Source organism: Triturus cristatus, chromosome 9 (genome assembly GCF_964204655.1).
Source record: "Triturus cristatus chromosome 9, aTriCri1.1, whole genome shotgun sequence".
Lineage (NCBI taxonomy): Eukaryota > Metazoa > Chordata > Amphibia > Caudata > Salamandridae > Triturus > Triturus cristatus.
In genome coordinates, this window is record NC_140592.1 from 1,190,040,947 (window position 1) to 1,190,059,178 (window position 18,232).

The following is an 18,232-nucleotide window of genomic DNA, read 5'->3' on the forward strand; positions in this document are numbered from 1 at the left end:
TCTTAGGGGATATCAAAAGGGTCTACACTTACCAGATCCTCTAATTCTTCTGTCCCCACGGTTATATCTTCCCCTTGTTCTTTGTCTCTGGGGAAAAATTCACCTCTGCGGGTGGATTTTTGACCTTGAAAGCCTCTGTATCCTCTAGAAAAGGAGACTCTAGTGATTCCTTGGCCGTGGCCGGGGATCCAACTCCCTGTTCGCCCGATCTAACCAAAAACACGATTGTGAAACACCTTCTTAATCGTTATCTGAGATTTCTGAAGAGAGCTAAAGGCACCCACATGCCTAAACAGCTATTTAACAAAGGCTTCTCCGCAAAGAAGACCATTAGCCAAAGGGCCTTCTACCTTGCCCGCCAGATCTACCAACTTGGTTTTTTATTTCAGTAGAATACTCTTTCTTCTTTCATTAGATAATGCAGTATTGGAGTTGGACAAAAGGCATATAGCTCTTTGAACCTGCTGAAAAAACATGAACACGCCGTAAAAAACTTACATCCACAGTAGTTAAGTGCCCTTCAAAGCCTTCAAAGTGCTTAATTACTGTGGATGTAAGTTTTTTACGGTATGTTAATTTTTTTCAGTATTGGTTCGATATAGGATGTGGGTGCCACTTGGAGCACGCATTGAGGACTGTGCACATGGGGAATGTTGATTCACGATCACTATTATTTGGTACTAGTGACCATCATATTGTATTCTCTTCATGTTTTTGTCACATGATCACTTTGGGATAAGCGCATGCTCATGGCAGTTTGTTACATACATTGCAGTCCAAGTTCAGTAACCAAATGAGTTGTTACTTCCTCCTTGTATGCCTAAACAATGGCATGTGTGTTTTATTTACAGTTCCCCTGACGAAGGGATAAGGCTATCCCGAAATGCATTGGTAAACATCTACAGAAATATTTGTGTTTGTGCATGAACATTGTATATATGACATTTGTAAAGATTTCATGTTATGTTTTGTACACTTTATAACGACTTAATTGCGGAAATGGATCCGGAACAAACAAGTTTAATGCATTGAGACAATGTGAAAATATAATTTATTGTTAAGTGACGTATTGACAACAGTAAAACAGTAAAAATAAAGTTTAAGAAAATTTAAAGCAAATAGTTCTTTGCACCCCAGCAGTGCGGGCAGGGGCAAGTGAATGTTTACGCTTGCATTAGTAATCTAGTTGAGTAACAGGGGCTGGCTACCTCTTACCCACCCAGCACGCTCAAACAACTTACACAGAGTACATTGGTAAACACTGGTTTACACACAGATAGGAGTGCGCGGTCAGACCCATTTCTATTCATTGATACCAAACATGAAAAGGTTCGGAGCAGCCATTATGTAGTTAGACATCTCAACTTGCCAGTGTCCACTAAATGCCTTCAAATGGCTGCCCCGCACTTCCAAAGCCCAGAGAATGGAGTCTGGGGTTTGTAGGGGTACCTCTGCTCGTGCAGGGGTACCCACACACTTAGAACCATGCATCCTGCCCTTGGAGTGAATGGCCTACCATAGGGGTGACTTATAGGTTTAAAGTGCAGTAGATGCGCGACGAAGATCACGCGATCGAAAACAATACCGGAGAGTTGTAGAGAGTTTGCACGTCAAAGAAACTTGAAAACCAATGTTTCGAACCGGAGCGCAAAAGTTACACCCGAACCCAATGGCAGAAAAAAACAATCTGAGGATGGAGTCGATGCCCATGCACACTATCATCCAAGGGAGGAGTCACCTATCTTGTGACTACAAAAGACTTCTTCCAAGACAACAACAAGGTGTAAGCATCCGAGCCCAACACCAGATGGCGATCTAATGCATGCACCATTTTACGCAGACTGAGATGGCAGCTCTGCAGACACAGTTTGCATGGGCTCCCATGGGTGGCATAAATACATGCTGCACCCCAGGGGAGACCCCTTGGTGTACCAATGCCCTGGGTACCTCAGAACCATATACTAGGGACTTACAGTAGTACTCCAGTATGCCAATTGTGGAGTGTACAATATACTTACCATCACATTTAGAGGAGAGAGCACTGCCACTGGGGTCCTGGTTAGCAGGATCCCAGTGAACTACAGTCAAAACACACTGACTTCAGGCAAAATGTGGGGGGTGTCTATGCCAGAAAGATCCTACTTTCCTACACACAGCTGTCCCTGTACTGCTTTTCACTAAACACAGGCCCAAATGTCTGCCAGAAATCAATGTTTATCAATTCTTTCAGTGAATTCCTCATAAATAAACACAAGATCTGTTAGGCACACCAATATACACATGTAGTCTTCCTAAAGGTATGCAGCTCTTGATTTCTGTCTTCACACTTTTAGCAGATCACCTCCTAATCCCGCTCGTTGACTTCATCCACATTGTGACCAACAAAGTCAGATGGCCAAAGGTCTCCTGTGGGTGATGACGGTTCTTTGCTCTGTCAGCGGGTATGCCGTACAGCAGCACAGTTTATTGATATAGCCAACAGTAAGCATATTCATTCTCTTTACAAGAGTCTCTCTTCCCTTGACCAGGCAGAGCAGAAAAAAGCCCAAATCGGACAGAAGTAATATAGTTATTCCGTCATTTCTTTCTTGGTATCTTGAGACAAAGAATTGGAAAACGTAACTCTGACTTTCAATGTTGGGGCACTGAGCAACCTATTGTATACCTCAGGGGGGAGTAAGTTGAAAATCCTCTCTCTGTCAAACACTGTCTTTTGGCTAAGGGAAAGAGCAGCAGGGTGGTGTGTTAAATGCCCACCATTCACCTTGTATCAGATTTTAATGAGATGTAAATATATGTAAATTCATGCCTTTTCCTGACATGAGATGGAACTCTCTTGCTAGGAGTTTATGTTCTTTAAAACATGATAGGCAATGAGGTGAGAGAAACTGCGAAAACGTACCTAAAAGTGCACATTTAGGGAAAGGGTTATGGGAAGGAATGAGGAGCAAGGAAGAATTGAAAATAAAAATGGAAGAAGTTCAGAAGGAAATAAAAACTAAATTCTTTCTAAACACTCGAAAACACTATCCCTGTGAATTGTTACTGCAAAATAATGTAGGTACTGAAAAGCACTGGTTTTATGTGTTTTGAAACACTTAAACAAAATGCCACTGGAATTCATAACAAATAGAAACTGAAAAGAGGAAAGCCTATAAATAATGTTATTTAGAGCATGAAAAGATCAAACTGTGAGCCACTTTCCTTCCTAAAAGCTGAAGAAATTGTGTGGGAAACACAGAATATGTTGCTTCTAAAAAGAAAAACAAAGATAGTAAATGGGCAAACAGAAATGGTGGTAGCACACTATAAAACTTTCTGTCTCCAGCTCAAACTGTTAGGAAAAAACGTGCGTCAAACACTAAACATATTCAGAATTCATGACAAACTGACCTTGCATTAAGGAAAAGAGAAAGCAGAAGGTGTTCGCCGAGGTAGCTAGTGCTAAGATGAGGAGGATTGTTGGGCGCTATATTGCAATTGACAATATTGACCTGCAGTAACATAATTTCCATACATCGCCTACAGTACATCTCAAGGGAAGAATATCATTACTGTTCATAGACCCATCTACATGTATACCTATATTAGACCCAGCCGCAGCCCGTGCAGGTAAGAGTGGTGGGGCGGTGGGGCCGGGTTGGGGGGGATTCAACAGACGACCATGAGGGAAAATTGAATAAATAGTTAATTTTCCCTCGTCGTCGTCCATCGAAATCCCCCCCACTGGTCTTACCTGCGTGGGCCGTGGCTGATTAGACCTACATGTTAATTGACATAAATGTAACATTGAGAGGGCCACACACGTTGCAGGTTCTTGTGCGTACTCTTTAAGATCCTGGCTGGACACCAAGATATTGCTCCAAGTGTGAAACCCGTTTGAAAAGCTTCTTCATCAGAGCTTCCTTCTCACCTTCTTCCCAGGAACACAAGTCACAGTGAACGCTCTGCACCCTGGGTCTGTTCATTCCGAGCTTGTGAGGCATTCGTTCTGGTTAAGCACAGCCTGGAACCTCTGTTCCTTCTTCCTCAAGACCCCCAAGGAAGGAGCGCAGACCAGCATCTACTGCTCGGTGGCCGAGGAGCTGGATTCGATCAGCGGGAAATATTTCAGGTCAGTGCCAGAGCCTCGATGATGCATTGACCCATACCAGCTCTAAGGCTTCTGTTTGTAGACGTTTGGGCGAGTCCCAGTAACAAATAGGCTTGTTTAATTTACAAATGCTGCAACTTAAATGGGTGTGTATTATTCTGTGCACTGATGAGTTGCAAATTTCTTTTAACCATATATGTGAAAGTACGTTGAATCGTGTGTAGGATGCGTGCATATGATATTCAGTAAATGTCTCCCTGCGTGCTTTATTTATGTGTTTGTTTTCTTTAGCATGCTTATACTCGGGTCCATATTGGTCCTGTTCTGTCTCAACAAATAATAGAAGATGAAAAGCAAAAATTGGGTTACGAGGAGGCGAACAGAAACGTTTTAAATTTCTTTTTGAAGAGTAAGTGGTGCTTAGTGAAGCAAGAGGAGGCAGAAGGCTGTTCCAAGCTATGGATGAGAGATGCACGAAGGCGCGACCTGCGACCTTGACCTTACAGCCATGAGAGATACCAATAAACAAAAGCACCAGTGGATGACCCTCAATATGCTGTGCATCGTGCAGTGGAGGGGATGGGGCCTATTCACGTGCTGCATATTATATGTTTAGTAGTAATAAAATATGTGATTCACAAACCTACGAGTGTAAATCTCCACCTCTTTCATCTTTTCTATGAGGAGATCCTCACACATGTAAGTTTACCACTTGGGAGTAAATGTGACAGCAACCGCAGTGAGCGGTTGAAAAAAGGGGCATACTTCCTACATAAGCGGGTTGAAGGGAGGACTGAGGAGGAGTTAGGGGAGGGCAGTGCACCCACCCACAAAAGAGTAAGCCTTTTGCTATTCACAAACTGCACTTCAAAAGTTAATACAGCCAAAAAGGACTCCTAGCAGTAGTAAATGTACTCCAGCTGGAGTATGTCCAGCACCACACGCGGCCTGCCACTGTTTCTGCAACACCCTCCTATTGAATTCAATCGAGGTAGGGACTTAAAATAAAAGGTCATAGGAAATAATGTCAAATGACTTTAAATTAGTTGTACATTTTAAAAATACATATACATTTAATGTATATGTGACCGGTGATAATGAGAAAATGGTGTTTGTGTGATGAGGAATGATGGGTGACATTAGAGGCGGATCTTGGGGTAGAGCTAGGGGGCAGCACATCAAGGTGGAGTTCATGTTATGCAGGTGTAAAAACAAGTAAATGAACTGTGGTCAAAATACAGCAACATTCCTCCCACCATGTGGCGTGGTACCCGTCCCCCACTCCTGGGACAGTGGTCAAATCACAAAGGCCAAAATAAGGCACCTGGTGTCCGTATACACAGGTACAGCTTTCAGCTCTTGGATGAGCTCTGGAACTGAATTAATGAAATGAAGTGTCCAAAACAGTCCCATGAGGGGAGCTCTATGTGAAACTTTCAAGATAACCACTGTCCATCTTTGTTAGCAAAATGATGCTATGTTTGACTCCCTTGGATTCCTATGTTTGACTCCCTTGGATTAGAGAGATGGCAAGCCAGGAAAGAAAACATATTATTGGAAGCCGGAGAGAGTGGAGGCGTCAGCTTCGTTCAAGAGCACTCTGGTGTCTCTTGGAGGACACAACAGTGCTACAATATATGTATTCAATGGGCATGGCATTGAGTGAGATGTGTTCAGAGAAAGAGGAGCAACAGATGAGGCTCTGATCAGCAATAGAACAAATCATCCAACATCACAGAGCAACATCAGCAGCAAACATTGTTGTATAAATGCTTAAATAGCCACCTGACTGGTATTGTTGGACCCTTATCACAAACAAATCCAGCAGTCTTTCGGATGTGGAAGCATGCCACTGCAGGGTTAGTAAACCAGTCATGTTTGTGGCATTTAACACTTCATTAGAAATAAGGAAACCAAAAAAAAACACACAGCCAGTCTCTGCTTCCCAGAGGTGAACATCTAAGCCACGTTGGGAGTGTTGACACTTTCTCTGTCCCTCTCCCTGTCTCTATAAGAAATAAAAAGTATGTAGCTGATGATGCCTTCCTGTTCTCCTACATGGCATGCCAATCCAGTGGTATGGTGCAGTTCCCTTTCCCTGAAGGCAGGACTAGCAGTGGCTGTTCCTTGTCTGAGTGGTGGAAGTGTTACAGTGTGGGATGAGTGTGTGTGTGTGTATCTACATAATCATATACACACTTGGGATCTTTTTGGGGATCCATGAGAGCCAGAGGGTACTGATCCCTCAAGAGAATACTAATCACATAGTAGTCCGTCTGGCTGTGTGTCAGGAGAAGAGGAGAAAAATGAAGATCGAGCGCTATGTAGAAAGAAGGGGGGGGGGGAGAATTTCCTTAGGACAAGAACCCTCACTCACCGTTAGGTAACATGCTTCATCATATATGTTCCCTCCTCACACCATAGTGTGGGCTACGATTCCCGAGGGGAGGAGCAGAGGTGTTTTCTCAGAAGATGAGCGTAAAAATACGGATGAATGGGCTGTGGGATAGGAGACCAAATGGAACAATAGATCATGGAAGAAAAAGAGGAATTGGGAAAATGATGGACACAAAGATGGATGGACAGCACAATAAGGAGATGAATGGGAGAGATGGATGGAGGGAAGGAGGAATGTCTGGAGAGAAGTAAGTATGACTAATGGATAAAACGAAGGATGGATAATGAAGAGAGGAGGGCAGATGGATGGATGAGCAGGAATGGAAAATGATTGATGGATGCAGAAAAGGAAGGATGGATTAGTGCAGTGGTTCTTAACCTGTTGTCCAAGGACCTCCGGGGGCCCACAAGACCTACTCAGAGCATCCTCAACTCTTTTTTTAAAACTTTTTTTATTTTATTGTTGATTTAACACACATAACAACTGTACGGCTCACATTCCATATTCAGGCCCCTCATAGGGGCCTAAATCTTCTGTACCTTATCAGTTCTAGTATAATTAACCCTCAGCTAGATCCCGTATACAGTCCAGCTTCACCTATTCTTTACCTCCCTTCCACAGCTTCAAGCACACCTGCCGTCTCCTCTCCTGCTAGATTGAGTACCTCCCGATAGTGCATCCAGTGACCCCATATTTTCTGAAATTTACGTAGAGTACCTCTGGCACTGTAAGTCGTCTGTTCCGCCTGCTGGCACCAGTCCAGGTCCTCCTTCCAATCTTTTATGGTTGGGGGCCTGCTTACTCCCCATAGCCTACCTATGTTACGTTTTGCCACCACAGCCGCCACTCCCAGCCAGGTGCCCACATGCCTTGGCCATTTTTCCTCTGCTGACATTCCCAGCAATAGCCACTTAGCGCCTAGCGGTACTTGTACACACAGGGCATCCACAACTCTTTTACAGAATTAAATAATATTAAAATGAATACTTTAAAATTAATAAAGTACATACCAATAAAGAAGCAAGGTTGAAACGTTGAAAACCTTTTCTATATTTGATTGTGAACTATATAAAATATCTCAATATTTGAGCATTTGCTTGGTCAATTTTTATTTTTTTATTTTTGTGTGCTTTTTTGAGATTCAGAACATAGCAATTGCTTCTAATAATGACTCACTGGGGGTCTCCGAATTCCAGTACTGATATAGTGGGAATCCACAGAAATCATAAGGTTAATAACCACTGGATTAATGAATAGGAAACCAATGGATGAACGGATAAAGTGCAAGAAAAAAGGGGAACAACGGAGAGAAGGATGGGTGGATAGATGGAGAGGAGGTTGTATGTGGAGGGTGGATAAATGGATGGATGAATAAATGAGAAAAGTGAGAGAAGGCAGTGGGAATGGATGGATAGATGGAAAAGTAAGGCATGATGGATGGATCGCTGAATTGATTGATAGAAGGAAGAATCGATTTATAGATGGAGAGTCTGGTGGAGAGATGAAGAGAATGAAAGGAGGACAAGAGACAAATGGTTGATGAAGAGAAAGATGGCTGGATGGATGGATTGAATGAATGAAAAAGGCGCAGGAAGGGGTGAGAAAAGGGATGGCGGGACTATTTTGAGAATTCCTTCGGGGAAACGCCCCCTCCCTCCAAAAGAGGCTCGCTCGGTGTAATTTGGGACATTGTCCAAAGGGCAGTGTTTTATTTTTCTGGTTGTCCTTATTTTGGAGGGAAATACTCACAGCTGCTGCCAATTCTGTCTATTATATTATCTATACTAACATTTAATTTTGAAAAATGCAGCCCATGGCTAGAAATAAATGCATTTGCTCTGTTCTCGTTAAATCTATTCTTCTGCTTGTCTTTCGCTCTCCAGTGATTGCAGTCCGGCCTACGTCGCCTCCCAAGGTCGAAATGATGAGACAGCAAAGAAACTTTGGGAAGTCAGCTGCCGTCTCCTGGGAATCCAGTGGGACTAGTCTATCAAAAGAGCCTGCCTGCGGATGGAGGTGTGGATGTCTGACCCAGCATCCAAGAGATGACAATGTACAAACCTAAAAATCTAATTTCTACTTTAGAATCTTTACCACCATCTTTCTTTCAGCTTAGTGAGCATGAATAAATATGTACCTCACTGGGACCACCCATCAGTTTTCAGTGGGTACATTATAATTTTTATTTAATTTCAGACAATACAATAATGCATATCAAAGATCACTTCCCATTTACTTTTCAACTTTTATATTCTAACTTTACCTGTAATTAGCAATTTAAAATTTAGTTTTTCATGCTTTAAAAATCCACTTTTCTGCAGTTGGTTGTCTTCCAGTTGAATAAATAAAATATTTTTATTCTAGAGTTTGCCTTTAATTCTGTTGTCAGTGCTGAGGAGAATCTCGAATTCATGCTTATGTCCATTGGCCTGCCCCCCTTCCTTAAAGTATGGAGATGTGGTTGGACAAAGGACCTATGTGAAGACAACTCCCCGGAACAGATCCCAGACAGGGGGGCAGGAATGTTACGAGGTGCCTGTATTCCCTTGTTGGACCTACCTATTTCATCATTCCCGAGGGTTGGACTTGAGGTGGATGTAATTTAATAATAAACAGCATAGTACCTAATTTTGTTTGGTTAATGATCAATCAGTCAATCAATCAATATACTTATAAAGTGCACTACTCACCCGTTAGGGTCTCAAGGCGCTGGGGCGAGGGAATGCTACTGGTCGAAAAGCCATGTTTTGAGGCGTTTCCTGAAAGATAGGAGGTCCTGGGTCTGGCGTAGCTGGAGTGGTAGAGTGTTCCAGGTTTTGGCAGCGAGGTGTGAGAAGGATCTTCCTCCGGCGGTGGTGCGGGGGATGGTGGCGAGAGCATGGTTGGCGGAGCGGAGATGGCGTGTGGGAGCGTGGAAGGAAAGTCTGTTGTTGAGGTAGGCTGGACCGGTGTTGTAGAGAGCCTTGTGTGCGTGGGTCAGGAGCTCGAAGGTGATCCTTTTCGGTACGGGTAGCCAGTGTAGGTCTCTGAGGTGGGGGGAGATGTGGTTGCGGCGTGGGACGTCAAGGATGAGGCTGGCGGATGCGTTCTGGATACGTTGTAGCTTGGTTTGTAGCTTAGCCGTTGTTCCTGCATATAGGGCGTTGATAGGCAGGTGTGTGATAGCTGGTATTTAAATTCAGGTTGTAATGTTTAGCTGGATGCTGAAAGGTGTTAGCCACACTGTGGGCTAGAAAGTTGCAAGGGAATGTACATAGTTATTTGCAGGAGAAGGTTCTTAGTGTTGCCAGTTGAAGATCACTCTTTGATGGAGAATTAAATGTACATGTCTCCTCATCCTGGACTCGTAGGTATTCGTGGCTTCATATTTGCCTTCCGTGAGCGCCCACGCCCTCCTAAGAGGGCACAGGGGGGACAAGCACAGTCCATTAGCGCATTTTCCTTTTTGGAGTCAGGTAAAGCCTAGGGCTCTCTGCTTCTTCTGACTTCTCCCACTCCCTTCTCCACTAAGTTAATGCCAGAATCCACCAATTCTACCCTATCTTTACTCCTATTCTCCCATGAACCAAGATGCCCAACTCTCATTAAATGCTGGGTTTATCTCATGGTGCCCTGAATCATCCTGTCTCACTCCCACCTCTGGCACCTGATATCGCCCGTGGAGGTCTTCTACTCCTCACTGCTGGATGGTGACCATTAGGAACATTTTCTTGTTGGCCTTCTACTGCCTTGCTCCTCTCTCACGCATGCCTGGCCAATCAGAGCTTACTACTGGTACTCACCGTGGGCCGCATCCCGTGCCTGACCTACACCTGGTAATGCACCCTCTAGCGCTCCTGACTCACCTCCTCTTCCTATTACCCAGCTGCATTACTCCTCAACATTCTCCTGCTTGGAGCCATCACCCATTAAGCATCGGATATGCTTATCTTCTTGGGTTACATCATCACAGTTCAAGGTGTCACTTAGGGCCTGATTCACAAAGGTAAACTTACCCGTTTAAGTTCACACTTTTTCAGTATTCACAAAACTGCATTTTAATAGTACGTTTACAAGTGTAGAGACTCCGCAGCCGGGCAGGGAACCCTGCCCATAAAAGGATAAGTCTGTCCTATATTTTTATGCGTGAAGTTCTCTACCCTAACTGCGGAGTCTCTGCAATGCTAAACTTACTATTAAGTAATTAATGCAGTTTTGTGAATACTGCGGAAGCATAAACGTACATTGTGAATCAGGCCCTTATAGCGGCGGGTCATATCATCTAACCCCTGATCACCCCTCAGCTCTCTTCTACGAGTGGTTCATTTTGGTTTTCTGTCGTACACTATTCCAGTGTTCCCACTCCGGGTTGGCTCATAAACTTTCATGTCTTACGTTAGCTGCATATCTGCTATGCATGGCTGCCTTAGGACCGTGTATGTATTGTGTGGCCGAAACCTCCTAGGTCAGAGCATCTCCGTACCCGGGTGATCCATGGAGACCCATGTAACGAAGAAGGACGTAAGGGATCGATGCACGCCTCATCATTGCTATCATTTTAGTAGGATGAAAGTTAATATGGCCTGAGCTTCTGCTTGCACTGGGATTGAACCCAACCTGAAACTTGATGAAACCAAAGTAGCAGAAAGACACCAGAATTGTAGGATCCAATGTCTCTTATCTCTTCTTTGTGTCTATTGAAACAAAAGACTTTCAGTCAAATTATGCCATTAGTGATATAATATGTAATCTTCATTCAGATTAATATATTGGATATTTTACATCATTCTCCATGAACTCACGGCCAAGTCAAGACATGTTTTATGCTCTACAGCAAGAAATGTGAATGGCTTTTTCAAGGTGTATAGTAAATTTGGTGAAGTCTCAAAAGTCAGGGAAAGATCTGTTTAGATCAGTATGTTTGCCTTGTAGTGTGTGATCATCAGCAGCCTAATATCCAAGCTCAGTCTCACCGATAGAGCTCTGCAAAGTTCTCTGGAGCAGTAATGGATAGTGGTGCTAAGTATTGCCTGGTAAATTTGATATCTATGTTCAAACATCTATTAACACACCTGAAGTACACCTCAGGATCTCAAGCATGACAGCAAAATACCTCCCACAGAGATAAAATGATGAAACACACTACTGATCATACACAGTAAACTGGGTAGCTGCTTACTCAACCATCCAGAAAGTACTTTTGGGTTCCTTAAAGGGTAGGAAAGTGCTATACAAATGCTACTTGTCGTGCTGAGCTTATAATGAGAAAAACACAGAACTACAAGTACTATAGTGTAAAGAAAAACAATGATTAGATGAGCTACACAAGCAGTGCTTAATTTGAGCCGGAGCTTTCCGGTGCTGAGCACCAGCACTTAATTGGTTACCGGTGCTCGGCACCGGCACCTAATTGTCAACAACACACTTGGGGCAGTCAGCCACAAGGTGGCGCTGCTCATGTAATTTAGAGATGAGCATTATAACAGCTGTTTAGGAAAACAATATACATAAAAAAATTACTAATACCTGCCTCCCCAGCCATTCCTTTAGCTTTGGGGGCCTGGAATAATCTGCACTGTTGCATTTACCTGCCAGAGAGATGGTTAGTAGTTGTTTTGGCAGCAATGGCAGGGGCGATGGTTGCTACAAGCTCCAGTGGCCTCCTGGTCACAGCCCTGGCACTTAATATTTTACAAATTAAGCACTGTACACAAGTAGGGAATGTGGATTTTTCAGAGCTCTTCACGTGTGCGATCTATACTGCAAGTGTAGTATTCTTGCAGTCTTGTTAACATGCGCCTTGTAAACATGGTAAATAAAAGAGAGTGACAAATAGACCACTAGAGAGTGTTGGAGATAAATTACAGATTTTTCTGATTAAGACAAAACCACCGAAAATGACAACAAAATTTAAATGTGCACCTTGCACGCGTGTCGAAAAACAATACTGAAAATGGGTTAAGTTGAACCATCCAGCACCGTAAAAGTGTGTTTGGTTAGGTAGAGAATGTTAGAGTCAATAAACAGTGATTTTGAGATTAATTTTTATAACTAATTCATTATATTTTTAACAGAGGTGTCATGAAGATGAAATATGAACGCTTAGCTTTTCTTGAATGACTGTCTAAAACATCTAATGGTGCAAAACGTTTATGTTGCATGTTAGAGCTTAGAAATTGCTAATTTAGATACCTAATAATATGTAGATTTTAGATTTATGGAAACTATTTTGATCAGCTGCTTTTTAAAATAATTTTACGCATTGCTATTTTTGAAAATGTAGTAGTCCATAATCACAATTGCGCATTTATGTGAATTATTCACTGACAAACTGTGAGAAGCTAGCCTGGTATTTGATGTACACTTATGTAAGTGGTAACCTTGCACCAGTCCAGACAACCCTTATGGTGATTTAAGAGGTCTTAGACAACCTTAGAAAGCTCTATAAGTGGTAGCTGTGGAGACCAGCCTTCAGGCTTAGACCAGAATGAATGTAAAGCCGCTTGTTTTATCAGAATGCAATCTTATAGTATAGATTATGTGAAAAAGAACCACACTAGGTATTTATAAAAATATGTATTTATTATATAATTCTCTCTAGCACATAGAAATATCTCCTACCCCACATTGACACGTCCATACTCCCAGGGAGGGTTTAATGTGCATAATTTTGAATTGTACTATTTTTGCGCCCAGGCTCACTTTGCGCACTATTGGTTTCATCCCCCTCGATATACACCCCAAGTCGCAACAGAACATTGGTTGGCGCATCCTATCCAGCTAGACAGGGTCATCCTGGCAGAACCTGAGAACCGACCAGTGAGACCAACCTCAGTAGACTGTACTGTTAAAGCCTGGCAATGCCTTACCCGCATGCTTAAGGCACCGGTACTTTATTCCCCCTTGCTTCCACTCACGTTTCACCCAAATATGCCGGTTCTTCAGGAAGGCATATTTGCTAAAACCAAACCTAAGTTTAAAATCACCTGTTGTGGTGACCTCTACATGTATGGTAAATTTCCAGATGTGTCCCAATTATTTCAAGGAGCCCAGCCGTCACCCATAGACATTTTTTTATATGTTCGACTGCGACAGGGAGTAAGGGAATACATGCCATCATACCCCATGGAGCCTCCCACAGTTGCCCCATTGCACAACATGCTGCGTACTGCAGATGCTTCACACCTTGTTTCTACTTTGTACCATAACCTTTACACTACACTGGAGTTCCCTCCTAGCCCTGCGCGCGCCTGGTGGAGCACTGAATTGGGACATGATATTATCGACCAGCAGAGGGAATATAACTGTAAGCAGACTGAGCTTGCCTCCTCAAATAGTAGGCTGCGCATTACGCATTACACATTTTTGCAGCGTCTCTATTACACTCCTGCCAGGTTACACCGGTATGGACTACGGGACAGTGCTCTTTTTGATAGGTGCAGGACAGACAATGCTGACTTTCTCCATCTCGCATGGGATTGTAGTGCAGAACATTCATATTGGCAGCAGGTGTTTGCGGCACTAGAGCTCATGACTATCCTAGAACTACCACGGTCCCCTCTGCTAGCGTTGCTTGGATATACTAAGGAGATACCAGTGGCTAAGCGTAAATTCGCCACATTTAGCATACTACTAGCCAGACGTAGGGTGGTCTGCAGATGGGGCAGGGGCAGAGCGCCAAAATTTAAGGATTGGCTGGGAGATATGATCCTTTGGCAGGAACAAATACGCAGCTACTCTGAACTGCTCCCACTACCGTCCCGACCTCAAGACATTTGGGACCCCCTTACTATGTACCTTATCGAACATCCACTCGAACCTACCGCGGACTTAAGCACACAGCTTCTATAGGTGGATCAATTACTGAGCTGCTTAGGGGAAAATGCACTCAAGTTATTGCTATGTTAGGCCCAAGAGGAGGCCTCTCTGACTTTATATACCCTTATGTGTGGGGGAGGGAGGTCGAGTGGAATATGTATCCATGATGTTTTTTTTGTGCCACGTCTATATGCCTCTAATGCTTCTACCAGATGGGAAATCCCTGTCGATGCTGTACACGATTATGCTCTGATGTAATTCATGTACTGGAACAAATGCTGGTGATGTTTGTATAATGGTTAAAAAAAAAAAAAGAAAAAAATATATATCTCCTACCCAGAGATATGCACAAAGCGCATACTACTTTAGCTAATAAACACAGTAAATAGCACAAAATATACAGTGGCCCCAGGGTTAGACCAAACCATATACTAAGAAAGTGGTATAAGAACCATGACTCGTGTCAAGACAATGTCAAGAGGGCGTAGAAGTGCTGGGGACCCAAGGAACCACCCAAGGTGAGTAGATGGGGATCCCATGGAAAGCATGTGCAGTGTGGGAACACGACTGCGTGCTCCGTACAACTCTACGTGTAAGTCACGGTTAGAGTTTTAAAGATTTAGGACACTTCCCAGTGGACCCTGAAGAAACTCTGTGGAAGACAGAAGGTTGGAGAGCCACCCCACCGGTGGACACCCTAGTACCCACGTTACCTACACCAGGGAAGCCAGGTGCATATGTGTGAAGTGGTGTTGGAAACCTCTGTCAAACCAATTGGAGGACTTCAGGAAAGTGCCACTTCTGGAAGAGGAGAAAGTGTCTAGTCTAATCTGAAGGTGGATTCAAGATGAGAGGTACCTGCAAGCAGAAGGGACAGAGTCTATGTCACTCAGGAGTGACCAAGAGACTTGGAAGACGAGTACCCACCGATGTCAGGTGTTGCAGGATGGAAGACGATGACCTTGACTCTGCAGCTGTGAGGACCAGGCAACACTGAGGAGGACCAGGAGTCATGCACGAGGTGTCCCATGAAGGATGTCAAGTGCTGAGGGGTCAGTGTCAGGCGAGATCACTAACAAGCCTTGGCTAAAGCAACCAACGCAGGAATCGAAGAAGGAGCAACATCGGGAACAGCAAAGTCAAGGGGACTCACCAAGAGCAGGAGAGTTAGGGCAGACCCCAAGCAAACAGGGGAACCCAAGAGAAGCAAAGGTGATCCACAAATGGACCCACAGGCCGGAGGCACTGGAATCGCGAGAGGGCCTCAAGCAGCTCACCAAAAGATGCAGCCCACAATGCACACGATGCAGTGTGTCTGAAGATTCTGGTCACTGGAGGTACTCGAGGTTGGGGCTACTTGGAGCCCGAAGATCTTCTTGGAAAGAAGTCAACAAGCCTTTGCAACTGCAGGTTGACGTGGAGCACAGGGGTCAGGTTATTGCAACTCCCACAAGAGATACTGGCCTCAAACATTATGAGAGGGCAGGGCAGGCCTTGGGAGCTGTGAAATACCACCACCTGTGTTGCAGAACCTTACGGAGTCCGGAGGAGCTCAGGATCAGCAGACCGGTCGACTTAGTTACGGTGCCTGCGAATGCAGGGGAGTGACTCCTTCACTCCAAGGGAGATTTCTTCAAGTGTCTTTGATGCTTCACAGGCCTTGGAAGGTTCCTGTTTGATGCACAGACGATGCAGCAGACTGACAGGGAGACGAAGTCAGGTCCAAACAAAGTCCAGCCAAGTCCAGAGTGCCCAGATGGTAGAAGTGCAGTGGTGTCTGATCTGAATCTTATCCCACGACGAATCTAGGGACCTACACCCATGTAAGCCCTTAAGTACCTTTGGGAAAGAGTTGGGAAGATTCTGGGGACCCTTCCAGGGGAGGGTCTGGACAGTGGGGAGGTTACTCCCATGTCCTTTGTCCAGTTTTGTGCCAGAGCGGGAGCCAACGGCTCCCAGGACTGGTTTGAATTGGACTATGCACAGGGACACCAAATTTGCCCCTCGTGCAGACTGAGTGGCGCTAGCAAGCGCAGCCACCCCATCCCAATACACTAAATCCTGTCTGGGAGGTGGTCACACCTCCCTGTGACATGATGCCTATTGTTCTGCCTTCCCCAGCTTGAGCTTAGCTCAGCAGCAGGAGGGTAGAATTGTGTCTCTGGTCGGCAGCAACCATTTTGGGCTGTCTGGGTCAAAAAGGCTGGTACCGGAAACACTGGGAGTCTAACGGAGGGCTCTTCCAGTGCTTGAAATCATACCTCCTGTGAGAAGTTGGCCTGATATATGATGTCACTAATTCTAGTGTACACCTTGTATCAGTCCAAACAACCCTTATGGTGATTGGTTGTAAAGTCAACCTTATAGACCAGCTATCCTAGTGGTAGCATGGACAAGAGCAGTCTTAGGCTAAACTCTGAATGGCATGTGAAGCCAGCTGTTATACCATATGTAATCCCTTGAATACCAAATGAAAGGACACCACAACAGATATAAATAAAAATAGAATGTATTTATTCTAGTCAAACCCTCAGCACTCTTTATGAAATTCGAGGTAAGTACAACACAGTCTTATTTAAGCATACATTAAGTCACACAGGTAAGCAATACAGTTAGGCCCTAGGGGCCACGCAAACCATATACTAAGTAAGTGGTATAAGAACCACTGTCACGAACACAGGATAGGCCTAGGGAATCGCTGGGGCTACACTATACTACCAAAGGTTAGGAAGTGGGAGGCCCACGGGATTCAGGTGTAGAGTGGAAACACTCACACGTAATGCGTAAAAGTCGATAGAAATGCAAGTTATTAGAAATTAGCAGTTTTAGGACACTTCTGGTATAGCTAGGAAGTCGAGACTTGGAAACTAGACCCTAGGATAGTCAATACCCTTGTGAGCACCGAAGTACTCAAGTTACCTAGCCCACGGGCTGCGGGTGCATAGGTGTAAACTTGCGTCGGGTTTCGTCGTTGACTCCTATGGATGCCTGAAGGAAAGTTGCTGACAGGCAGTCAGTGAAGAGTGTCCGGTGGATCCCAAGGATGGAATCAAGAAGGAAGGATACCTGCAAGCAGAAGGGACAGAGTCTAGGTCACCAGCCAGGAGCCGGGAAGGAACCAGGAAGGAACCAGGCGATGTCGTGCAGATGCAGGTGAAGAGGTGAAGCTTGTCGCAGCAGTCACGGGTACCAGGAGGCGTCGAGGACGACCAGGACCAGGAGGTGAGCTGTCCCACGAAGGCTCTTGCTGTCGGCGGCGTTGAAGTCGAGTCAGGACCCAACAAGCCTTGGCAAGTGGAACCCACGCAGGATGCAGGACTTGCTTCTGGTGCAGACCAGGAAGGTCTGGGGTGCTTCTCTTTCACAGAGGAGCGGGTGCCAGTCTGGAGGAGCCGGACCAGCAAGTTGAAAACAAAGGTTCGTCGCCGCAGAGGTCACTAGCCAACGGGCCAGCAACCGGACAACACGTCGAGCAACTCAGGTGCAGAAGGGCCCCACGCAGAACACGTGAAGTGTGGGGAGCTGATCTTCTTTGCAGATGGTGCTCGGGATGGGGGCTTCCCAATTCCCAAAGCACAGCCTCGAGGGAGCCTCGGAAGTCGCGCTAGTCAGGTACTAGCCACCTTTCCCAAGTCGCCGGTCCCTCGTCGCCTCCACGGGTCTCAGCTTCGCTGTAGATGTGGATCTGGGTCAGAGGTGTCTGGAAGTCTCGGCGCTGGTCAGTCTCTGCAGTCGCCCCTCATAGGATCAGTCGCAAAGCAAGCAGCAGTCGCTGGATGGTGCCTGGTTGCCCAGGGTGGTCACTCCTTGGCCACAAGGGAGATTTCTTCAGTCTTCTTCCTGAGGTCGAATGTCGAAGGTCCAGAGTTTCTGTTCAAGTTGCAGATTCAGGATAATCTAATTTCGCAGGCTCAGCTACCTACTGATATACTGGGCTAGTGGGC

General features: G+C 44.9%; 1 protein-coding gene across 2 annotated transcripts in view; it reads left to right on the plus strand.

The window, feature by feature from the left end:
* Positions 1 to 8,854, plus strand: part of LOC146799610 (retinol dehydrogenase 12-like) — a 143,796-nt gene extending 134,942 nt beyond the window's left edge. For both annotated transcript variants that reach the window (XM_085627196.1, XM_085627195.1), the window contains 2 exons: positions 3,925 to 4,114; positions 8,375 to 8,854. In XM_085627196.1, coding sequence (XP_085483322.1) covers positions 3,925 to 4,114; positions 8,375 to 8,477 — 293 coding nt within the window. In that variant the 3' untranslated portion in view covers positions 8,478 to 8,854. The remainder of the gene's footprint in view (positions 1 to 3,924; positions 4,115 to 8,374) is intronic.
* Positions 8,855 to 18,232: the final 9,378 nt, after the last annotated feature.